This window comes from Drosophila teissieri, chromosome 2R (genome assembly GCF_016746235.2).
Source record: "Drosophila teissieri strain GT53w chromosome 2R, Prin_Dtei_1.1, whole genome shotgun sequence".
NCBI lineage: Eukaryota > Metazoa > Arthropoda > Insecta > Diptera > Drosophilidae > Drosophila > Drosophila teissieri.
The window spans coordinates 1601296-1620345 of record NC_053030.1 but is presented as its reverse complement, the minus strand read 5'-3'; the positions used below and the strand labels follow the sequence as shown (position 1 = coordinate 1620345).

The 19050-nt window shown below is 41.8% G+C and overlaps 1 protein-coding gene across 1 annotated transcript in view; it reads right to left on the bottom strand.

Annotated features, from left to right (window-relative positions):
• Positions 1-3894: 3894 nt before the first annotated feature.
• Positions 3895-19050, bottom strand: part of LOC122612556 (ionotropic receptor 40a) — a 144766-nt gene continuing 129610 nt past the window's right edge. The window contains 2 exon segments of the mRNA XM_043786260.1: positions 3895-3998; positions 4056-4285. Coding sequence (XP_043642195.1) covers positions 3895-3998; positions 4056-4285 — 334 coding nt within the window.

The following is a 19050-nucleotide window of genomic DNA, read 5'->3' as shown; positions in this document are numbered from 1 at the left end:
AGTTTTAATAAATATTTTATCATTAAAATATTGATGATCGCCAACTCCCAATTTTACCAGCGCATTGTTGTTAGTAGTAAATTGGTCTACCAATGCTTCTATTGCTGGTATAGATGCCTTGTCCTTGATGGCTTGCAGTATTTTGTTCTACAGCACTCCTTGGTCTTGCATCAATTTCACAGATCTTTCCGACAACATCTTGGGAAAACAATCTCTGTGACTTGTGCTTTCTGCTTGTATTCTTTGGCGTGATCCGTTGGAGGATTTTTTGATTGGTCGCCCAGTTGACCTAGCTGTGCTCGACTCACAGCTGATTGATCAGCCAAGGAAAAGCAATAACACAATGTTTCACCTTATAGTCCTAGTACTTTAAGGCGTGGTCTTTTATTCTGTGTTTCTTACCACTGGTGGGGGAAACAACAGAATCACTCGAATAACCTTGCTCTTTTTACTTTGAAGCGCTGGTTTCTTCTTCTGTGTTTCTTACCACTGGTGGGGGAAAACAACAGAATTTCTCGATGACCAAAATGTTCACACTATAAACTAATGCGTACACTTAATGAGTTAAATTCGGGTGTTTGAATCTAACTGACTCGCTACTGCGAGGCCTTCGCCTTTTATTCATTCTTACATACTTTCTTATCATCTAATTATATAATGCAGCGCTTGTAAGACGCTGCAGTCTGCGTTGGGCAATGCAGCTGAGAGTTTTCTTAAATCTATGTTTGTCGCCTATGACCGCGCTAATCACCTCCCGCGTGATCATATCTCTTGACACTTCGGCAATAGACCACTGCAATCGTACTTATATGTAGTTGCCACTTATGTTGTCCCGTGCCATGTTTATTGCAGCCCATAAATAGAACATATTTATAGTTTGTCTACTTATCATGTCTAAACACATCTTTAGGCAACCTTATTATTAAAAACCGTCACAACACAACACAAACAACTAACCAAGAAAGGAATTTCAATAGCTCTAAAACATTTAAATAAATAAAGTTATTTAAACTTACAGAAGTCATAAATTACTAGACCTTTAGTTTTCCTGAATTGGCATGGCAACTTAAATTAAATCGGATGTGTTTTTGTGTAAGTGAAATGTATTATTTTAATACTTTTTACTAGTTAGAAATAAGAAATCCTCGTTCGTGATTTAGCTAGTTAGAAATAAGAAATCCTCGTTCTTGATTTAACTAATGTTCTTTAGTTCATGTTGTATTGCGGCTACAATTAATATTTATATGTTCCACACTCGCGAGGATATCAGTTGTATCCCACCGGCTGCAATTTTTATACCCGTTACTCGTAGAGTAAAAGGATATACTAGATTCGTTGAAAAGTATGTAACAGGCAGATGGAAGCGTTTCCGGCCATATAATGTATATATATTCTTGATCAGGATCAATAGTCGAGTCGATCTGGCCATGTCCGACTGTCAGTCCGTCCGTCTGTCTGTCCGTCTGTCCGTCCGTATGAACGTCGAGATCTCAGGAACTATAAAAGCTAGAATGTTCAGATTCAGCATGCAGACTCCAGAGACATAGAAGCAGCGCAAGTTTGTCGATTCATGTTGCCACGCCCACTCTAACACCCATAAACCGCATAAAACTGCCACGCCCACACTTTTGAAAAATGTTTTGATAGTTTTTAATTTTTGTGTTAGTCTTGTAAATTTCTGTCGATATGCCAAAAAACTTTTTGCCACGCCCACTCTAACGCCCACAAACCCCCCAAAGCTGCCACGCCCACACTTTGAAAAGTGTTTTGATATTTATACCCGTTACTCGTAGAGTAAAAGGGTATACTAGATTCGTTGAAAAGTATGTAACAGGCAGAAGGAAGCGTTTCCGACCATATAAAGTATATATATTCTTGATCAGGATCAGTAGCCGAGTCGATCTGGCCATGTCCGTCTGTCCGTCCGTCTGTCCGTCTGGCCGTCTGTTCGTCTGTCCGTATGAACGTCGAGATCTCAGGAACTACAAAAGCTAGAAAGTTGAGATTAAGCATACAGACTTCAGGGACATAGACGCAGCGCAAGTTTGTCGATTCATGTTGCCACGCCCACTCTAACGCCCAAAACTGCCACGTCCACACTTTTGACAAATGTTTCGATATTTTTTCATTTTTGTATTAGTCTTGTAAATATCTAACGATTTGCCAAAAATCTTTTTGCCACGCCCTCTCTACCGCCCACAAACCGCCCAAAGCTGCCACGCCCACACTTTTGAAAAATGTTTTGATATTTTTTCATTTTTGTATTAGTCTAGTAAATTTCTATCGATTTTGCCACGCCCTCTCTAACGCCCACAAACCGCCCAAAACTGCCACGTCCACACTTTTGACAAATTTCGATTTGCCAAAAAACTTTTTGCCACGCCCACTCTAACGCCCACAAAACCGCCAAAAACTGTATGTGCTAAAGACTCTCCTTCGCACTTCGAATAGCTGAGTAACGGGTATCAGATAGTCGGGGAACTCGACTATAGCGTTCTCTCTTGTTTTGTATTAGTCTTGTATATTCTTATCGATTTGCTAAAAAACTTTTTGCAGAGGTACCAGATTATAAACCCAAATTGCATGAGTTTTAAGCCACCACCGAACGTACACAAACGGAAATGCGCGACCTTCATCCGCTTACGCATCGGGCACACACAATCCAAACACCAACACATACTGACGGGAACGGCGCGACCAACTTGCCAACTATGCGGGGACGAGCTCACCGTTGACCATATTCTGGACGCCTGCAGTCGATTACGCTCAATTAGATCTCTATTATTTGGTACACATAGTCCCTCAAATTGTTTATTTAACCCCTCTTTTGAAAATATCTTAAAAATTAACAAATTTGTCCAAAAAGCGAACTGTATTATATAAAGTAATAACCCACAAGCTTGGAGTCGAAGGCCCCTATAGCTAGTACTCATTAAATTTATTATTAGGTTTAGTATTGTATACTAGATTTAATTTTGTTAAATAAATAACCGCCAAAAACTGTCAGTGTTGAAGACTCTTTTGCGCGCTTCCACTAGCTGAGTAACGGGTATCAACTCGATTGAAGTCGATCAATAACGTGGAAAAAACTTATGTTGACTATGGCGCTTAAATGTTTATGTCGTAATGATTTAAAATAACTCTTATAGTTGGTATAGCTGGACTTATGGTATTAGGGGTATTATTGTCAGAACAATAAACTTTCTGGGTGATGCAACTCATAGTTAGATGTATAGAGATTTAAAATTAGAGTTACGTACCCTTTGCGTCCAGCCCTTTAAATAAATTTCGTATCGTGACCTTGAACTCGAGTCAGAAAAAGACACAGAAGTCGAACGGTGTGGGGAGAGGGGAGTAACGGTATCTCCCCGGCCTGTAAAAGGCTGGCGCAAGCGCAGCTCGGCATTCAGTCAGTGAGAATGCGCAAACAGTCAACGCGAAACGCAGATTAAGAAGCCAGTTAGTAAGGACGCACACCAAGACAGTGAGAACGCGCTACGAAACAGGTGGTTCTGGGAAGAGCTCTGGGTCGACGTACCGGACGACACACATTGCGGCCACGCTACCATATATTGTCAAAAACGATGGGGAGCAGACGGCAAGGACCGTAGAAGTCCGTAATCGAGTGGTCTAATAATAAAGTTAACTTAAATCTGAAACCCTGATTTCTCCTTGGTCAGGCAATCACACAAATCATAAAGTTGGTAGGTCGAACAAACAAACAAACGTTTCTTTCTAACACATTTGCAGCTAAGCTTCCTTGGTTTTTTCGATTTTATTCTCATAAATTGTCTTTAAAAAAATGTAAACTCAATTAACAGTTTGAATTGCTTCTCAAATTCAAGATTCTTTCATTTATTATTAGAGCGGCTGCGTCAAATGAGATACTCTGATTTACACTTCACTGTCGTGCCTAAACCATTGCATGCGTGTGCTTAGAATCCACAATCACGCTTGATCCAATTTTATAAATACTATCTCTAGCAGCAGAACTAAACCTAAGCAGAAAAAATTCCTATAGAGTTTTCGAATCATTAAATTGTATAGATCAGCACCTGCAGCCAATGCACCAACTCCGAGGGCGATAAAAGCACCCTGCAGCATTCGTAGATTAAGCGGACTGATAACAGTACTGTCGTAGCTTTCGGTATGACTGTAAGCCTCATTGCTTTTCGCCTGCACCTTGTCCTTGTCTATTCTCGTGGTTGCTGCCTCCTGGTACTGCTTCGCGTATTCGGCAGCTGTCATCTTATCTAAGATTCCGCCCTCAAACAACTGCATCAAGCTAAAAAAACAATGTAAAAGAAGAGAGCATTAAGCATTGACAAATATTTCACTTACTTATCACTGTTTTAGTATGAAACAAGAGAGAATGCTATATTCGAGTTCCTCGACTATCAGATAGCCGTTACTCTGGTAGTGAAAGTGCTAAAATTTTAACATTTTCTAGAATATCGGTAAAAATTTCGGGGAAAAAATTAAATTAAAATAAAACAAGAGAGAACGCTATAGTCGAGTTCCCCAACTATCTGATACACGTACTCAGCTAGCGGAAGTGCGAAAGAGAGTCTTCAACACTGACAGTTTTTGGCGGTTTGCGGGCGTTAGAGTGGGCGTGGCAAAAAGTTTTTTAGCAAATCGATGAATATACAAAACTAATACAAAAATGAAAAAAACAAAAACATTTTTAAAAAATGTGGGCGTGGCAGTTTTGGGTGGATTGTGCGGACAGACGGACGGACAGACGGACGGACGGACAGACGGACATGATCGACTCGGCTATTGATCCTGATCAAGAATATATTTTTTAATATACGCGCGAGTCCCACGGCCACACCTCCCGCCCAACCGACCGTGTATCGTACGGGCCAAACCGCGGGAAGATAGACGCGATATAGAAGACAGTAAAGGACGAGGAAATATATGTATGCTAGTAGTAATATCTAAGAATTCGTTAAGTATGTTAGTATTGATCGCTTTAAAAACGGCAGAGAGTCAGACTTAGAGATAATAGGATAGAATCTATTATAGTCAGAACATAATACTCTGTAGGGATCATGCAACTCATAGTTAGATCTACAATGATTTAAAATTAAAGGTACGTAATTTCTAGTAAATCTGCTTGGAACAGTGAAGTTTAGCCGACTAACCAAGTCGGGACTATCCACTTCACCACGAATAAGGTTAAAATAAAGACTGTTCCAAGCATCGTTCTACGGTTAGCTAAGGAGGGTAAGTTAATTAACATTAATCTACTCGAATAAGGAGGTAATCTACGGTTTGCATCCCAATTAAGGCGCCGTAAAGCAAAAAGTAAGAAGTTCTTTTGAACCGATTCAATGCGGTCAGAGTAAACTTCATATTGTGGACTCCAAACAGGTGATCCATACTCGAGGATCGGACGGACTAGAGAAATAAATAAGGTTTTGGTCATGTAAGGATCATCAAATTCCTTTGACCACCGTTTTATAAAACCAAGCACACCCCTGGCCTTATTGACAATAGACGAAATATGGTCTGAAAATGTAAGTTTAGGGTCCAGAAGAACACCAAGATCATCAACATGTGTTATTCTGTCCAAAGAGCACCCACTTAAAGTGTAAGTTGCGTGCATTGAGTTGGCACGACAAAAGGTCATAACTTTACACTTAGAGCCATTTAAGTTTAATACGTTATCACGGCACCATGTTTGAAAGCAATCTAGATCGGATTGTAAGTCCAAATGGCGAGAAATGTCCTTATATTGCAAGCATAATTTTACATCATCAGCGTACATTAGTACACGCGAATGATTTATTATTAAGAGAAGGTCGTTAATAAATAAGGTAAAAAGGAGCGGACCTAGGTGGCTCCCTTGTGGGACGCCGGATGTGACTCGGAGAATACAAGAAAGAGAATTTTTAAAGAGGACCCGTTGCGTCCTGCCATTCAGATAACTTAGAATCCAATTTAGGAGATCAACAGGAAAACCTAATAAATCAAGTTTTTTTATTAAAAGTGAATGATTAACAGAGTCGAATGCTTTACTAAAATCCGTATAAATGACATATGTTTGAAGATAATTTTTGAAACCCTGTACTACGAAGGAGGTTAGCTCCAGAAGGTTAGTAGTTGTTGATCTGCGTTCCATGAAACCATGCTGACATGGTGAAATAATTGACCTACAAAGGTGCTGCAAATGAGGAGTGATAACGTTTTCAAAAAGCTTAGGGATAGCAGACAATTTGGAGATTCCTCTGTAATTGCTTGCATCCGATTTGCTACCCTTTTTATTGAGAGGGATCACAAAGGACTCCTTCCATATTTGGGGGAACTGTGTAGATTCTAGAGATAAGTTAAACAGTTTTAGTAGAGGTTTGCACAAGGCTTCCGCACAGAATTTAAGCACACAGCCAGGAATTCCGTCGGGACCTGGCGAATAGACAGGCTTAACTCGCTGAAGATCATAAAGCAGTGAGTTATATGGTCGGAAACGCTTCCTTCTGCCTTTTACATACTTTTCAACGAATCTAGTATACCCTTTTACTTTACGAGTAACGGGTATAAATACAAATTTGGGCGTATTAGTTTTTGGCTTTTTGTGGGCATGGCAAAAAGCTTTTTGGATATTACCTATAAAAAATGAAAAAAAATATCAATAGGTTTTTCAAAAGTGTGGAACCCACACCCCGCACCACGGGGTCGGGCATCATTAAAATAAAGTGATGGTGAAATAATGTAATTAATAATTTTTTATTGGCTTGGAATTCATATTTGCAACTTACCAGGTAGGTCCTGAATCACCGAATTAAAAAACAGGTAGCTGTGGTCCTGAAAGCCAAAAAACGTTACATGTGTTCAAGGTAATCAAACGAGGAAACCAGCACGCCGCCACCAAGTACGCACCAAGTACAGGTACTGCGGCGTAAGCCTGGCGAGTGTCAGTGTAAAGTTACCTACCGGGACAGAGCCAGGGGTCAGGAGGTATCGGCTAGAGCGGCAGATGCCTTAAGATACCAACAGTCTGGGAACGGTGACGCTTCCTCAAGCCCTACTGCCCATCTCCTCGCCAGCAGGAGAGACCAAATCATTCGAAGTAAACGAGTAAGAATAAAGATAATTGAACTCTTCTGAGCTAGCGGCACGTACTTCGTAGCGAGTAGGATTTTGGAGTTATACTCAGCCACGACATCATCATATAGACTATAGACGAGTACAAGAAAAACCTGAGAGAAGTATTTCGACGCCTAAGGGAGGCAAACTTAAAGAAAAACCCGGAAAAATTCAATTTTTCAGGAAAGATCTAGTGTACCTGGGACACCGCGTCAAAAGTGAAAAGATAGGTACTGACCCAGACAAAGTTCAGTTGGAACAACCCTCGTTGGTCCAGAAGCCAGTTAGTAAGGACGCACACCAAGACAGTGAGAACGCGCTGCGAAACAGGTGGTTCTGGAAAGAGCTCTGGGTCGACGTACCGGACGACACACCTTGCGGCCCCGCTACCATATATTGTCAAAGACGACAGGGAGCAGACGGCAAGGACCGTTAAATTTAACTTAAATCTGAAACCCCGATTTCTCCTTGGTCAGGCAATCACACAAATCATAAAGTTGGTAGGTCGAACAAACAAACAAACGTTTCCTTCTAACTAACACATTTGCAGCTAAGCTTCCTTGGTTTTTTCGATTTTATTCAGGAAAGACCTAGTGTACCTGGAACACCGCGTCAAAAGTGAAAAGATAGGTAATGACCCAGACAAAGTTTAGTTGGAACAACCCACGTTGGTCCAAGAGTTGACGCAATACTTTGGAGCTGCATTATGATACCGTCTTTGGGTGCTAGACTTCGCCTGCATTGAAAGGCCGCTCAACGACCTACTCCGCAAGGCTCAATCTTATATGGACACAGGATCACCAAAAAGCCGTTGAGGATGTTACATACAAAGTGTCTTCAGCAATTACGAAATAGGTGCGATTATAACACAGGTTGTTGAAGATGCCGAAAAGCTATTTCGCACTGCAGTCGGACCGTAAACGGAGCCGAGACGATTATTCGACAACAGAGAATACATGTATTCTAGAAAACAAGACCTAATGATTAGCGTTCGGTTGGTAGGTCGTTTCAGCGAAGACGATATGGGTCGCAAACCCGTGATTGCGTTTGTTCTCAGTATTATCTATGGAGTCCTTTGCATGATATCAATGTTACTACTGCTCACTAAGACTACTGGGGAGCCTACTAGCTTTAAGCTTAAGATGAGCCTTCTGTCGAGGAGCACTCCATGATAAGTAACTTCATTTGGTTTCGTGAGTGTGGTATTGATTAAGGTGATCGAAGACAGTCTTGTCGATACAGTGTGAATGCTAAGTGCCTACATTATTTTTTGTTTATTATGATTCGCCAGTCAGATAGAAAATTCTTCACGGCCACTAAGTAACAAGAGATTTGAATTGTTGCCCTGTACAAGGCATTTGGATAGACTTACAAATGTGTCGTCGGCAAACGTAAAATTAGTTAGTGTCTGCATGTGGTGTGTCTTCTGTATAAAGGACGTACGCTGCCCGGGGGAATTTCAGCATTTATAGCGCGGTCGTCGGATATATCTGAGTTGCATCTCACAGCAATAGCTCTGTCTAGAGACTTCAGGAGTTTGTGGGTATTTTGGGGAAGTATTGATTTAATTTTAAACATTAAAGAATATAGCTTTTTTTATTGAGTTATTCAATGGTTCATTGTTTCTCTAATATTTCGAACTGATGTGCCGGAATTAGGTTACGCTTTTGCTAATTAATTTGTTAGGAATTCGATGGGCTATGCGGTGCTTAATCATCGTCTGTTACCATCGGTAATAAAAACAAACTAGTTCGGCTGGAATAAATGTTGAACGTCGGTTGTAAATTTGGTAGGTCTGTCTTTTTTTGGTACGGGACCATCCACCTGCGATTATTTCTTAGAGGTAAAATAGTTTCCGCCGGTGTGGTTAAACTGGGATGAGCTTCCCATTGTGAGTTTTTACTGATTTAGTTTCATATTAGTTTTACTGCAGCGCATTGGAAAGTTTAGGTGAATCATTTTGTAATCTTAACTTTGCGATTGGCGATCTAAAAGCTTGCCACCATCGCATACGCCGCTTGCTGTCTAGGTCATTGAATGCTGCAAAGTGCACTCTTGAAATCAGTATCGGCATCAAAGTTTAGACTTCGATTATTACTGTTCAAGGCTCAGTATGTGAACATATAAGTTAAGCTTTTATTCTTCTCGCGAGAGCGATGCAGATTACCTGATTAAAAAATTCCTTAAATTTGATTGAGTGCTATTTGGAGCTATTGAACCTGGTTTTTTATACCCGTTACTCGTAGGATAAAAGGGTATACTAGATTCGTTGAAAAGTATGTAACAGGCAGAAGGAAGCGTTTCCGACCATATAAAGTATATATATTCTTGATCAGGATCAGTAGCCGAGTCGATCTGGCCATGTCCGTCTGTCCGTCCGTCTGACCGTCCGTCTGTCTGTATGAACGTCGAGATCTCAGGAATTACGAAAGCTAAAAAATTGAGATTAAACATACGGACTCCAGGGACATAGACGCAGCGCAAGTTTGTCGATTCATGTTGCCACGCCCACTCTAACGCCCACAAACCGCGCAAAGCTGCCACGCCCACACTTTTGAAAAATGTTTTGATATTTTTTCATTTTTGTATTAGTCTTATAAATTTCTAACGATTTGCCAAACAACTTTTTGTCACGCCTACTCTAACGCCCACAAACCGCCCAAAGCTGCTACGCCTACACTTTTGAAAAATGTTTTGATATTTTTTCATTTTTGTATTAGTCTTCTAAATTTCTATCGATTTGCCAAAAAACTTTTTGCCACGCCCACTCTAGCGCCCACAAACCGCCAAAAACTGTCAGTGCTGAAGACTCCTTCGCACTTTCACTAGCTGAGTAACGGGTATCAGATAGTCGGGTAACTCGACTATAGCGTTCTCTCTTGTTTTATATTGGTAACGAATCTACTTTAAATAAAACAGGAAACGTTATTTTCACGTTGCAATTGGTTTTATTATCAAATACGAAAGACGTCTGAGCTGGTTGGTGGTACCAACGGAATTAATTCTAAGATCTGCTATTAGTCATCTGGTGACCGATCTACGCCGCTTTATATCCGTGGTGTCCTCATATTTCCGATGTTGGCAGAGACGCAGCGAAAGGCGGGCAGTCTATGACAGAGATTTTAGGCTTTCAGCCCACCATTGTTGCTGGGCTCAAGATGCTAGCAGTGCAGTTTTCCGTTGGTGCAGCCCTCAAGTGGCCTGCTGTTAGTACTGAGGTAGGCAATAAACGGTCACTTCCGATTGCACACTGCTGCCGCTGCTATTACATTCGCTGACACTTAGTCCGACGTCGCTCTGACATTGCTGTCGACTCGACGCTGGTTGATATTTCGGCTCGACACTGATGATTTTATGGTTTAGCGGCTACATTGTTATACCCAATTGAGCTTTGGTTGAACGTTGGTTTCGATTCAATTTTGGATGTTGCTTTTAACAGTAACATGTGTTTCCGGCATTACTTGTAACTTGCTACTTTTTAGTTGGCAAGTGTAGTAATATTTTTTATGTTCATTTAAATATTTGGCAAAAGTCCTAAAACATTTTGGTTTTTACTTGGTCTTTAGTTTCCTGAATGATATCCTGTTTTGGGGTATTATATGGAAGTTATCTTTTCCTAGAAGTTCAATAATTTTTTGCAGGAATATTAAAAAATATTTAATTCTCCCTAATTTATATGGAAGGTTTTTGGCATTTTCCCCCCGTCATCAGTGCTTGGTAGTAGATCCTTAACGTTATCTGCCAATATTTTAAATTTGTTGGTTCGATTAAACTTTGTTTTCTTTCCCGAAGCAGAATTTTTTGGAGATTTTACAGCGGCATTTCTGCGGAGTTTTAACCTCTCCATTTGCCGTTTCTTAGGGAATCAATGGACTAGTTCTTGCAATCCTTGGTGAACAATTCTGGGACTCAACACACCGCCAATCGATTGTTGTTACCTTCCGATATCTTCCGTTGGTGCGGTGTTGCCACTAGATGGTATTTCTGTCACCCTTCATCGCTCGTCACTATCGCCCAGTGCCACCTTGTGATCGAGGCGCCCCTTCCATAAGCACTGATAACCACAAACAAATTTCTTTGTAAGTTTGATTGTTTTTTTTTTTTTTTTTTCTCATTTTGATGTCTTGGTACTGTACGCTTGAATACTGTATACTTTTTTTTTTTTTTTTTTTTTTTTTTTTTTTTTTTTGATGTGCTTTCCCTCTGTTTCCATAGGACTGCACTTGTTAACTGCACATTATGACGATATTTTCTTTAGGAAGTGTGCCATGCCGCGCGTACGCTAAAGTGAAGGGTTCCACTTGTATAGCTGCTATGCCCCGCCTAGTGACAGCCAGGACCTTTTCGAGGACTTTTTAGACAACCTAATACACCACGCTAGAGGGCGCAAGCCGGCAGTCATTGCAGGTGACTTCAACGCCTGGGCTATAGAATGGGGAAGCCGGACATCTAACCTCCGAGGTAGGGCCGTTATCGATGCCATGAACCAGCTGGATCTGGTGCTGCTGAACGATGGCGGCAAGCCCACGTTTAACAACGACAGAGGTACATCATTCATCGACGTCACCTTTGTTAACCGAAGTCTAGCCTCCACTGCAAATTGGATGGTTCAGGAGGACGTTACTCTGAGCGATCATGCCCTAATCACATTTAGCGCCCGCTCGTCGTGCATCACACAACGACAGGCAAGGAGTACCCTTGGGCAAGCATGGGACATCAGAAAGCTGGACAAGGACATGCTGGCCTTTAGCATCGAGCAAATGGAGCAAACAAATGGGCATGCGGAATCCATGGTGGCGTCGCTCATGAAGATGCTGGAAGCTGCATGCGATGCAGCGATGCCGCGAAAGAAGAAAAATGGCAAACGCAAACCTCCGGTCTACTGGTGGAACGGCTCCCTCAACCAGCTACGCTCGGAATGCTTCAGGGCAAGGAGACAGGCGCAACGAGCCAGAGGACTTCCTCAGCACGCGGAACTTCACGAGGCTTATAGATCGAAACGTGCAGATCTTAGAAACGGCATAGCTGCTGCGAAAGCAAATGCTTTTAAAGAATTGCTGGCAAGTGTCGACGAAGACCCCTGGGGTATCGCCTACAAAATCGTTAGCAACAAACTGAAAGCCGCTAAAGGTGGTACTCCACAGGACCCAGTCCTACTATCAACCATCGTGCAAGAGTTATTTGCAATTCAGGATACCCTATGGCAACCCGCGCAAGAAATCCCCGCTCCGGATTTCCCGTGTGTCACTGCAAGTGAGGTCATCGAAGCGGCAAAAAGGATAAAGCCCAAGAAAGCCCCTGGTCTCGATGGCATCCCAGGTGTCATAGTTATGGCTGCCGCAAATGCCAGGCCAGAAATCTTTAGGGACACCTTCCAACAGTGCCTGATTGATGGTGTCTTCCCATCCCGCTGGAAGAACATGAAGCTGGTACTGCTGCCCAAAGGAAAGGGTCCAACCAACGCTGCATGCAGTTACCGCCCACTTTGCCTGCTGGACATCGTGGGAAAGCTCTTCGAACGCATCATATACGCACGTATTGAGGTGATCACTGAGAGCCCCGATGGCTTACAAAGGCACCAGTATGGATTCCGGAAAGGTAAAAGCACCCTCGACGCTCTCACTGCTTTAAGAGATCTGGCCAAGACCGCCCTAGACGGAGACCGATGGCTAGGTGGCACCAAGGAGTATTGCGCCATCATCACGCTTGATGTAAAAAATGCGTTTAACACGGCTGGATGGCCAAAAATCCTCGGGGCCATGCGCAACATGGGTATACCTCGATACCTCAGGATCATCATTGGCAGCTACTTCAGGGACCGTATACTTTGGTACGATACTGACGCCGGGCCAAGATATCACCACGTCTCCGCAGGTGTCCCACAAGGGTCGGTTCTTGGACCAATCCTGTGGAACATAATGTACGACGGGTTATTGTCCATTAGCAAGCCCACAGGAGTGGAGCTACTCTGCTTTGCAGACGACGTGGCAGTAGCAGCGGTTGCCAAAACAATACCGGAGTTAAAGGACAGGAGTAATGCAGCGATTAACACAACTATTAGCTGGCTGGAAAACGCCGGTCTAAGTATCGCTGCGCACAAGTCCGAAGTGGTGTTGTTGAGCAGCAGAAAAGCCGTCGAGAGTATACGGGTCTCGGTCAAAGACGCTCAAATAGAGTCAGCTGGATTCCTTAAGTACCTGGGAGTTATTATAGACCACAGACTGTCATTCAAGGAGCATGCGAGATACGCCAGCAGGAAGGCAGCGATGACAGCAGCAGCACTGGCAAGACTCATGCCAAATATAGGCGGACCCAGGATGCCGGCCAGAAGGCTGCTCGTGGCGGTCGCGAAATCTTCGCTTCTATACGCAGCCCCCATCTGGAGGAGTGTCACGAATAAAGTGACGTACTTGGACAACGCGCGTGCAGTATCACGGACTCTGGCCCTTAGACTGATCAGAGGATTTAGAACAATCTCGGAAGATGCGGCCCATGTTCTTGCGGACATCCCCCCGATCGATCTAGAGATAGAGGGAGAGATAAAGCGAGAAGGTATTTCCGGAGAAGAGATCGCAGACTGGCTTCATGGAGTGTGGAGACTAGGTGGCATGATTCGCAACAAGGGAGATGGACCTACCAACTGATCCCAGATCTAGTTGAGTGGGCAGGATGCGAACACAAGGAGGTGGACTACCACTTGACGCAATTTCTCACCGATCACGGCTGCTTCCGGGGTTACCTCTTCAGGTTTCGCCATGTGGACTCAGCCCTGTGCCTGTTCTGCAGCGACTCAGCCGAAACAGCGGAACATATCCTGCTGAACTGCGTAAGGTTCCGTACAGAGAGAGAGTTACTGGAGACTCTTGCTGGATCTTCGCTCAGCCCGATGAGCATTGATGAGACGGCCAGCAGACCCGTTGGATAAAGAGCACCCCCGTGTGGTGGCGGGGCAAGAATTCCACCTCAGCGGGCTCGGCTTGTCGTAAAAGGCGACTAAAGAGTTAGCGAAGGAGCGTTTCGCAGCAACGCAGCAAGAGAAGGGTTGCGATCTGGCACCACATCCTGCTCACCGAAGTAATACCTTGACTGGAAGTCCCGGTGAGCGTAGCAAGGACTGGAGAGCGTTCGGAGGTTTTTGTTTAGTACGTAGGCGTAACTCTACTTGGAGAGTTATGAATCGTGCATGCCTTTCACGGACGGTGGATGGTATCTTTATTATTTATTTATTTATTTTATTTTATTTTCCTGCCGTATTTGTAATAAAAAAAAAAAAAAAAAAACCCTTTTGGAACTCCAAAACTAGCGACTATGCGTTCTATGTACGGTTTCCGCCGTGGCTGTTCGCAAGGCCATCAATTCTGACCACTTAGAAAGTCTGTCGATCCGCACTAACAAAAATGGCTTTTATGCTTCGACCTCGGCAAAGGTCCTACGAAATCGGTTCACACTGTTGCCCAGGGCTCTTCTGGTATTTGTGTCAACATTTCCCCCGCCGCCTGACGCGGATTCGGCCTAAACTTACGTCAGCGGCTCGTACTGCAACACCTAAAATCACGAACGTTACACATAATCCGAATAAGACTAATACGTTAGAAAGAGCAACTCGTTCACGAAAAAGGACGCTTTTATAAAAAATGGCAATCTTCCAGATAGCCACACGGAAACTGGCTAACGCTCTGAAACAAAAGGAGGAACACGTTCGGCGCCGATACATAGAGCAACATTCTCTAACAGGCACAAAACATAAGTCACTGTGGAAAGCCCACACGACTCTTCGTCCACCGACTGAAACCGTTTTGCCGATAAACTATCCCTCAGGCGGCTCCGTAGTGATGCAGACAGAGCCACCACATTTACTGCTCACCTACAAAATACATTTACCCCAAACGAGGCTTCTAGCACTTTCGGGCTACCGTCCTCACCCGTTAACTCCCACCAGCAACACACCTCAATTGTATTCCGTCCAAAAGAAATAACCAAAATTATTAAAGACAATCTCAGCCCGAAAAAATTCCCTGGCTGCGATTATTGATTTGACCTTAATTTTGACCTTATCACACCGGAAATGACCATCAAGCTGCCACATTCTTCGATACATAATTCGAGTCCGAATTACCTTCTTTTGTGAAACGATAAAATCCTTCGTAGTAACAAAAAACCTGTAAGAGCACCCCATAGGCTGCCCTGGTTACGGTACGCGAAATCGCAAAATAAAAAAAACCTGTAAGAGCACCCCATAGGCTGCCCTGGTTACGGTACGCGAAATCGCAAAATAAAAAAAACCTGTAAGAGCACCCCATAGGCTGCCCTGGTTCGCGAACTTGGAAGTAAAAAACAAAAAATCTGTAAGAGCACCCAATTGGCTGCCAAGATTAACGCGGAAAGGATCCTGCAAAGAAGAACTCACTTACATCGGCCTGGAGGCTATCGCCGCAGACGACTGGACGGGAGTGTTAAGAAGGTACCCCAATAGCACTCAGGAGCAAAAAGGAAGAATGTACTTTATACTGTAAGTTAATTAAGTGAAGAAATCAAAAGATAGAAACATACAAAAATAAATACACGCGAAATACAGCAAAAATATAAAACTGAGAAAAAAAATATTGTGAAAATATAAACATTTTTATATGAGAAATAATTTGAAAATACAAAACATAGAATACCTCAGAAAAAAATATATATTTGAAAAACGTAACAAAAAAATATTGTGATAAAATAAAAAAAAAATTTTTGTAAGAGAAATAATTTGAAAATATAGGACATAGCATTTTAACAAGAATTACAAAACAAATATATTTGATAATCATACAAAAATAATAAAATATCAAATAGCAAACAATACTGCGAAATTTTTCTGTAATGAAAATTACAAAAAAAAATATTTACAAAACATACAAAAAAGGTAGGAAAAATACTTTAAGAAAAAAATAAAAGTTTTTATAGATAAAATCTATATGAGAAATACTTTCAAAATATAAGATATTCAATTTTGAACAAAAAATTACAGGAAATTTTGGGGAAATAAAATTGTTGCCCTCAACAGAAAATACCAAAAAAAATAGTTTATAACCAATCATGTCAAACCCAAACAACCTAGTTAGGCCTGCCCTACATAATCCGAATACAGGCCCCGCAGTAAATCAAGCCCTTAATGTAACCAATATGCAGGGACAAATTCAGGAAATAGTAGAAAGAATTTTGAGCAGCAAACTAAACGCAGACACTGCACCTCTACTAGATCAGACGGTAGATATCAGCTATGATAATATGAACGAACTAGACCGGATCCCAGATATCAGTTATGGTAATATGAACGAACTAGACCGGATCCCAGATATAGTAAAGTGTCTAAGGGAATTCTCTGGACAAGCAGGAGAATTTAGCTCATGGCGGAAAAGCGTAGAGAGAATATTACAAATCTATTCATCAACAGTAGGATCACCCAGATATTATGGGATTCTTAATGTTATCAGGAACAAAATTGTAGGCAACGCAGACGCAATTTTGGAGTCTTATAAGACCCAACTTAACTGGACTGCCATTTCAAAATGCTTGACAGCACATTACGCGGATAAACGCGATGTGACAACTTTAGAATACCAAATGACCTCGCTGGTACAGGGTAATCAAACCACAACAGATTTCTATCAGCAAGTTTATACCCACCTATCTCTCATCTTGAACAAAATCACTTGCATGGAAATGGGAAAAGAATCAATAGATCAACTCAGACCAATAGAGCAACTCATTACGTACCACAACAACTTTCAAACGTAGGTCGACAACCATTTATTCCGCACTTGGCTTATGTCCCACAGACCAATAGAGCAACTCATTACGTACCACAACAACAATATGGGGGGCATTGCCAACAATATTCTGGCAACCTGCCAATGCAGCCACCAAGACCATCGGCTCCAAAGCCACTTCCTAAACCCGAGCCTATAGACATAGATAGGAGCATGCAGACAAGACAAGTAAATTACATGAACAGACCCAAATACAAAAAAAGACCACCACCACAAGGACGGAACGGACTGCCAGACAAAAAACAGAGAAATTTTCACCTAGACACCGCTAGCGAGCAACAACAAGGTACAGGGTACAACGACGAACCACCAGAAATTGACGAAGCAACACTCAATGAATACTATTCAGAAAACCCAGACTGGATTACATTTTTTAGAGTAGAACCCTCTTCGTTACCATTTTTCCAATCTAAAGCAGGTAATGGAGAGATGATTAAAATTCTGATAGACACCGGATCCAATAAAAACTATATTCAGCCTAGACTAGTAAAAAATCCAATTAATAACAACCAACCCTTTGTCGTTAACTCTGTGGGCGGACAAGTTCTTATAACGCACCACACAATCGCCAATCCCTTCGACCTAAAAGATACTTATATAAAATTTTATATGTTACCATCCTTAAAGACCTTCGATGCCATTATCGGAAACGATACACTGCGCGAAGTTAAAGCACAAATTAATATGCAAAAGAGGTATATTTCAACACAGAATAAAAAAAGAATTAAAATAAAGCAGAAAAGCTCACGCGAAGTCAACAAACTAGATGTCCAAATAGAAAACGCTACAGAAACTCAAAAGAATCATTTAAGAACTATTTGCTCTAAATTTAAAAATCTTTTTGGAGGCCTGGACGAAAAACTGACATACACGACAAGACTAAGCTACTATAAAAAGTACAAACGAGAGCCCAATATACTCAAGACACTACCCGTACCCGGAGGCTCTCAGACCAGAAGTAAAAAAACAAATACAAGAGCTTCTGGATAATGGAGTAATTAGACCTTCACGGTCTTCATACAATTCTCCATTACGGATTGTACCGAAAAAAATGGACGCTTCAGGAGAAAAAAAGCACAGAATGGTAAATGATTTCAGAAAATTAAACGCAGTTACCGTAGCGGACAGATACCCCATACCAGACATCAATAACGTACTTGCACAGCTAGGACAGAACAAACTTTTTTCAGCGGGTTCCACCAGATTCCACTTAGAGAATCTGATATCGAAAAAACGGCATTCTCAGTAAATCAGGGAAAATACGAATACACCAGACTACCATTTGGACTTAAAAATGTTCCTGCTATTTTTCAAAGAGCACTAGATGACATCCTTAGAGAGCATATAGGAATTAGGTGTTTCGTATACATTGACGATATTATAATTTTCAGTAAAAATGAAGAAAACCACCTGAGAGACATTGAGTAAATATTTAATGTTCTTGAAGAGGCAAACATGCGAATTCAGCTAGATAAGTGTGAATTTTTCAAAACAGAAGTTGAATTCTTAGGATTTTTGGTAGCCGACACTGGAATAAAAAAGAATCCCGAAAAAGTTAGAGCCATCGTCGAATTTCCCGAGCCGCAAACTCTTAAAGATCTTCGTTCCTTTTTAGGACTGTCAGGGTTTTACCGTCGCTTCATTAAAGATTATGCGAAACTTGCAAAGCCCCTAACAGCCCTTTTAAGAGGGGAAGAATTTGAAAAAACGCCTCCAGAACGCTAATCCAACTTGACGAAAACGCTAGGGAAGCATTCAATAAATTAAAACAAACTCTTGCCTCTTCCAGACTATCCAGACTATAGTAAGGAATTTCAATTGACCACCGATGCTTCGGATTATGCCATAGGAGCCGTGTTAGCCCAGGAAGACAAACCAATAATGTTCATTTCTAGAACGTTGAGTAAGGCGGAAGAAAGTTATGCATCAAATAAAAAAAAAATGCTGGCCATAATTTGGTCAATTCAAACTCTTCGAAATTTTTTGTATGGCCCAACCAAAATAAAAAAAATCACAGACCACGAATCTCTTACATATCCAACTAACCAAAAAAGCCGTAACGACCAAATGAAAAGATGGAAAGCAATTTTAGAAGAATACAATCACGAACTTTTGCACAAACCTGGCAAGGCAAACGTGGTTGCCGATG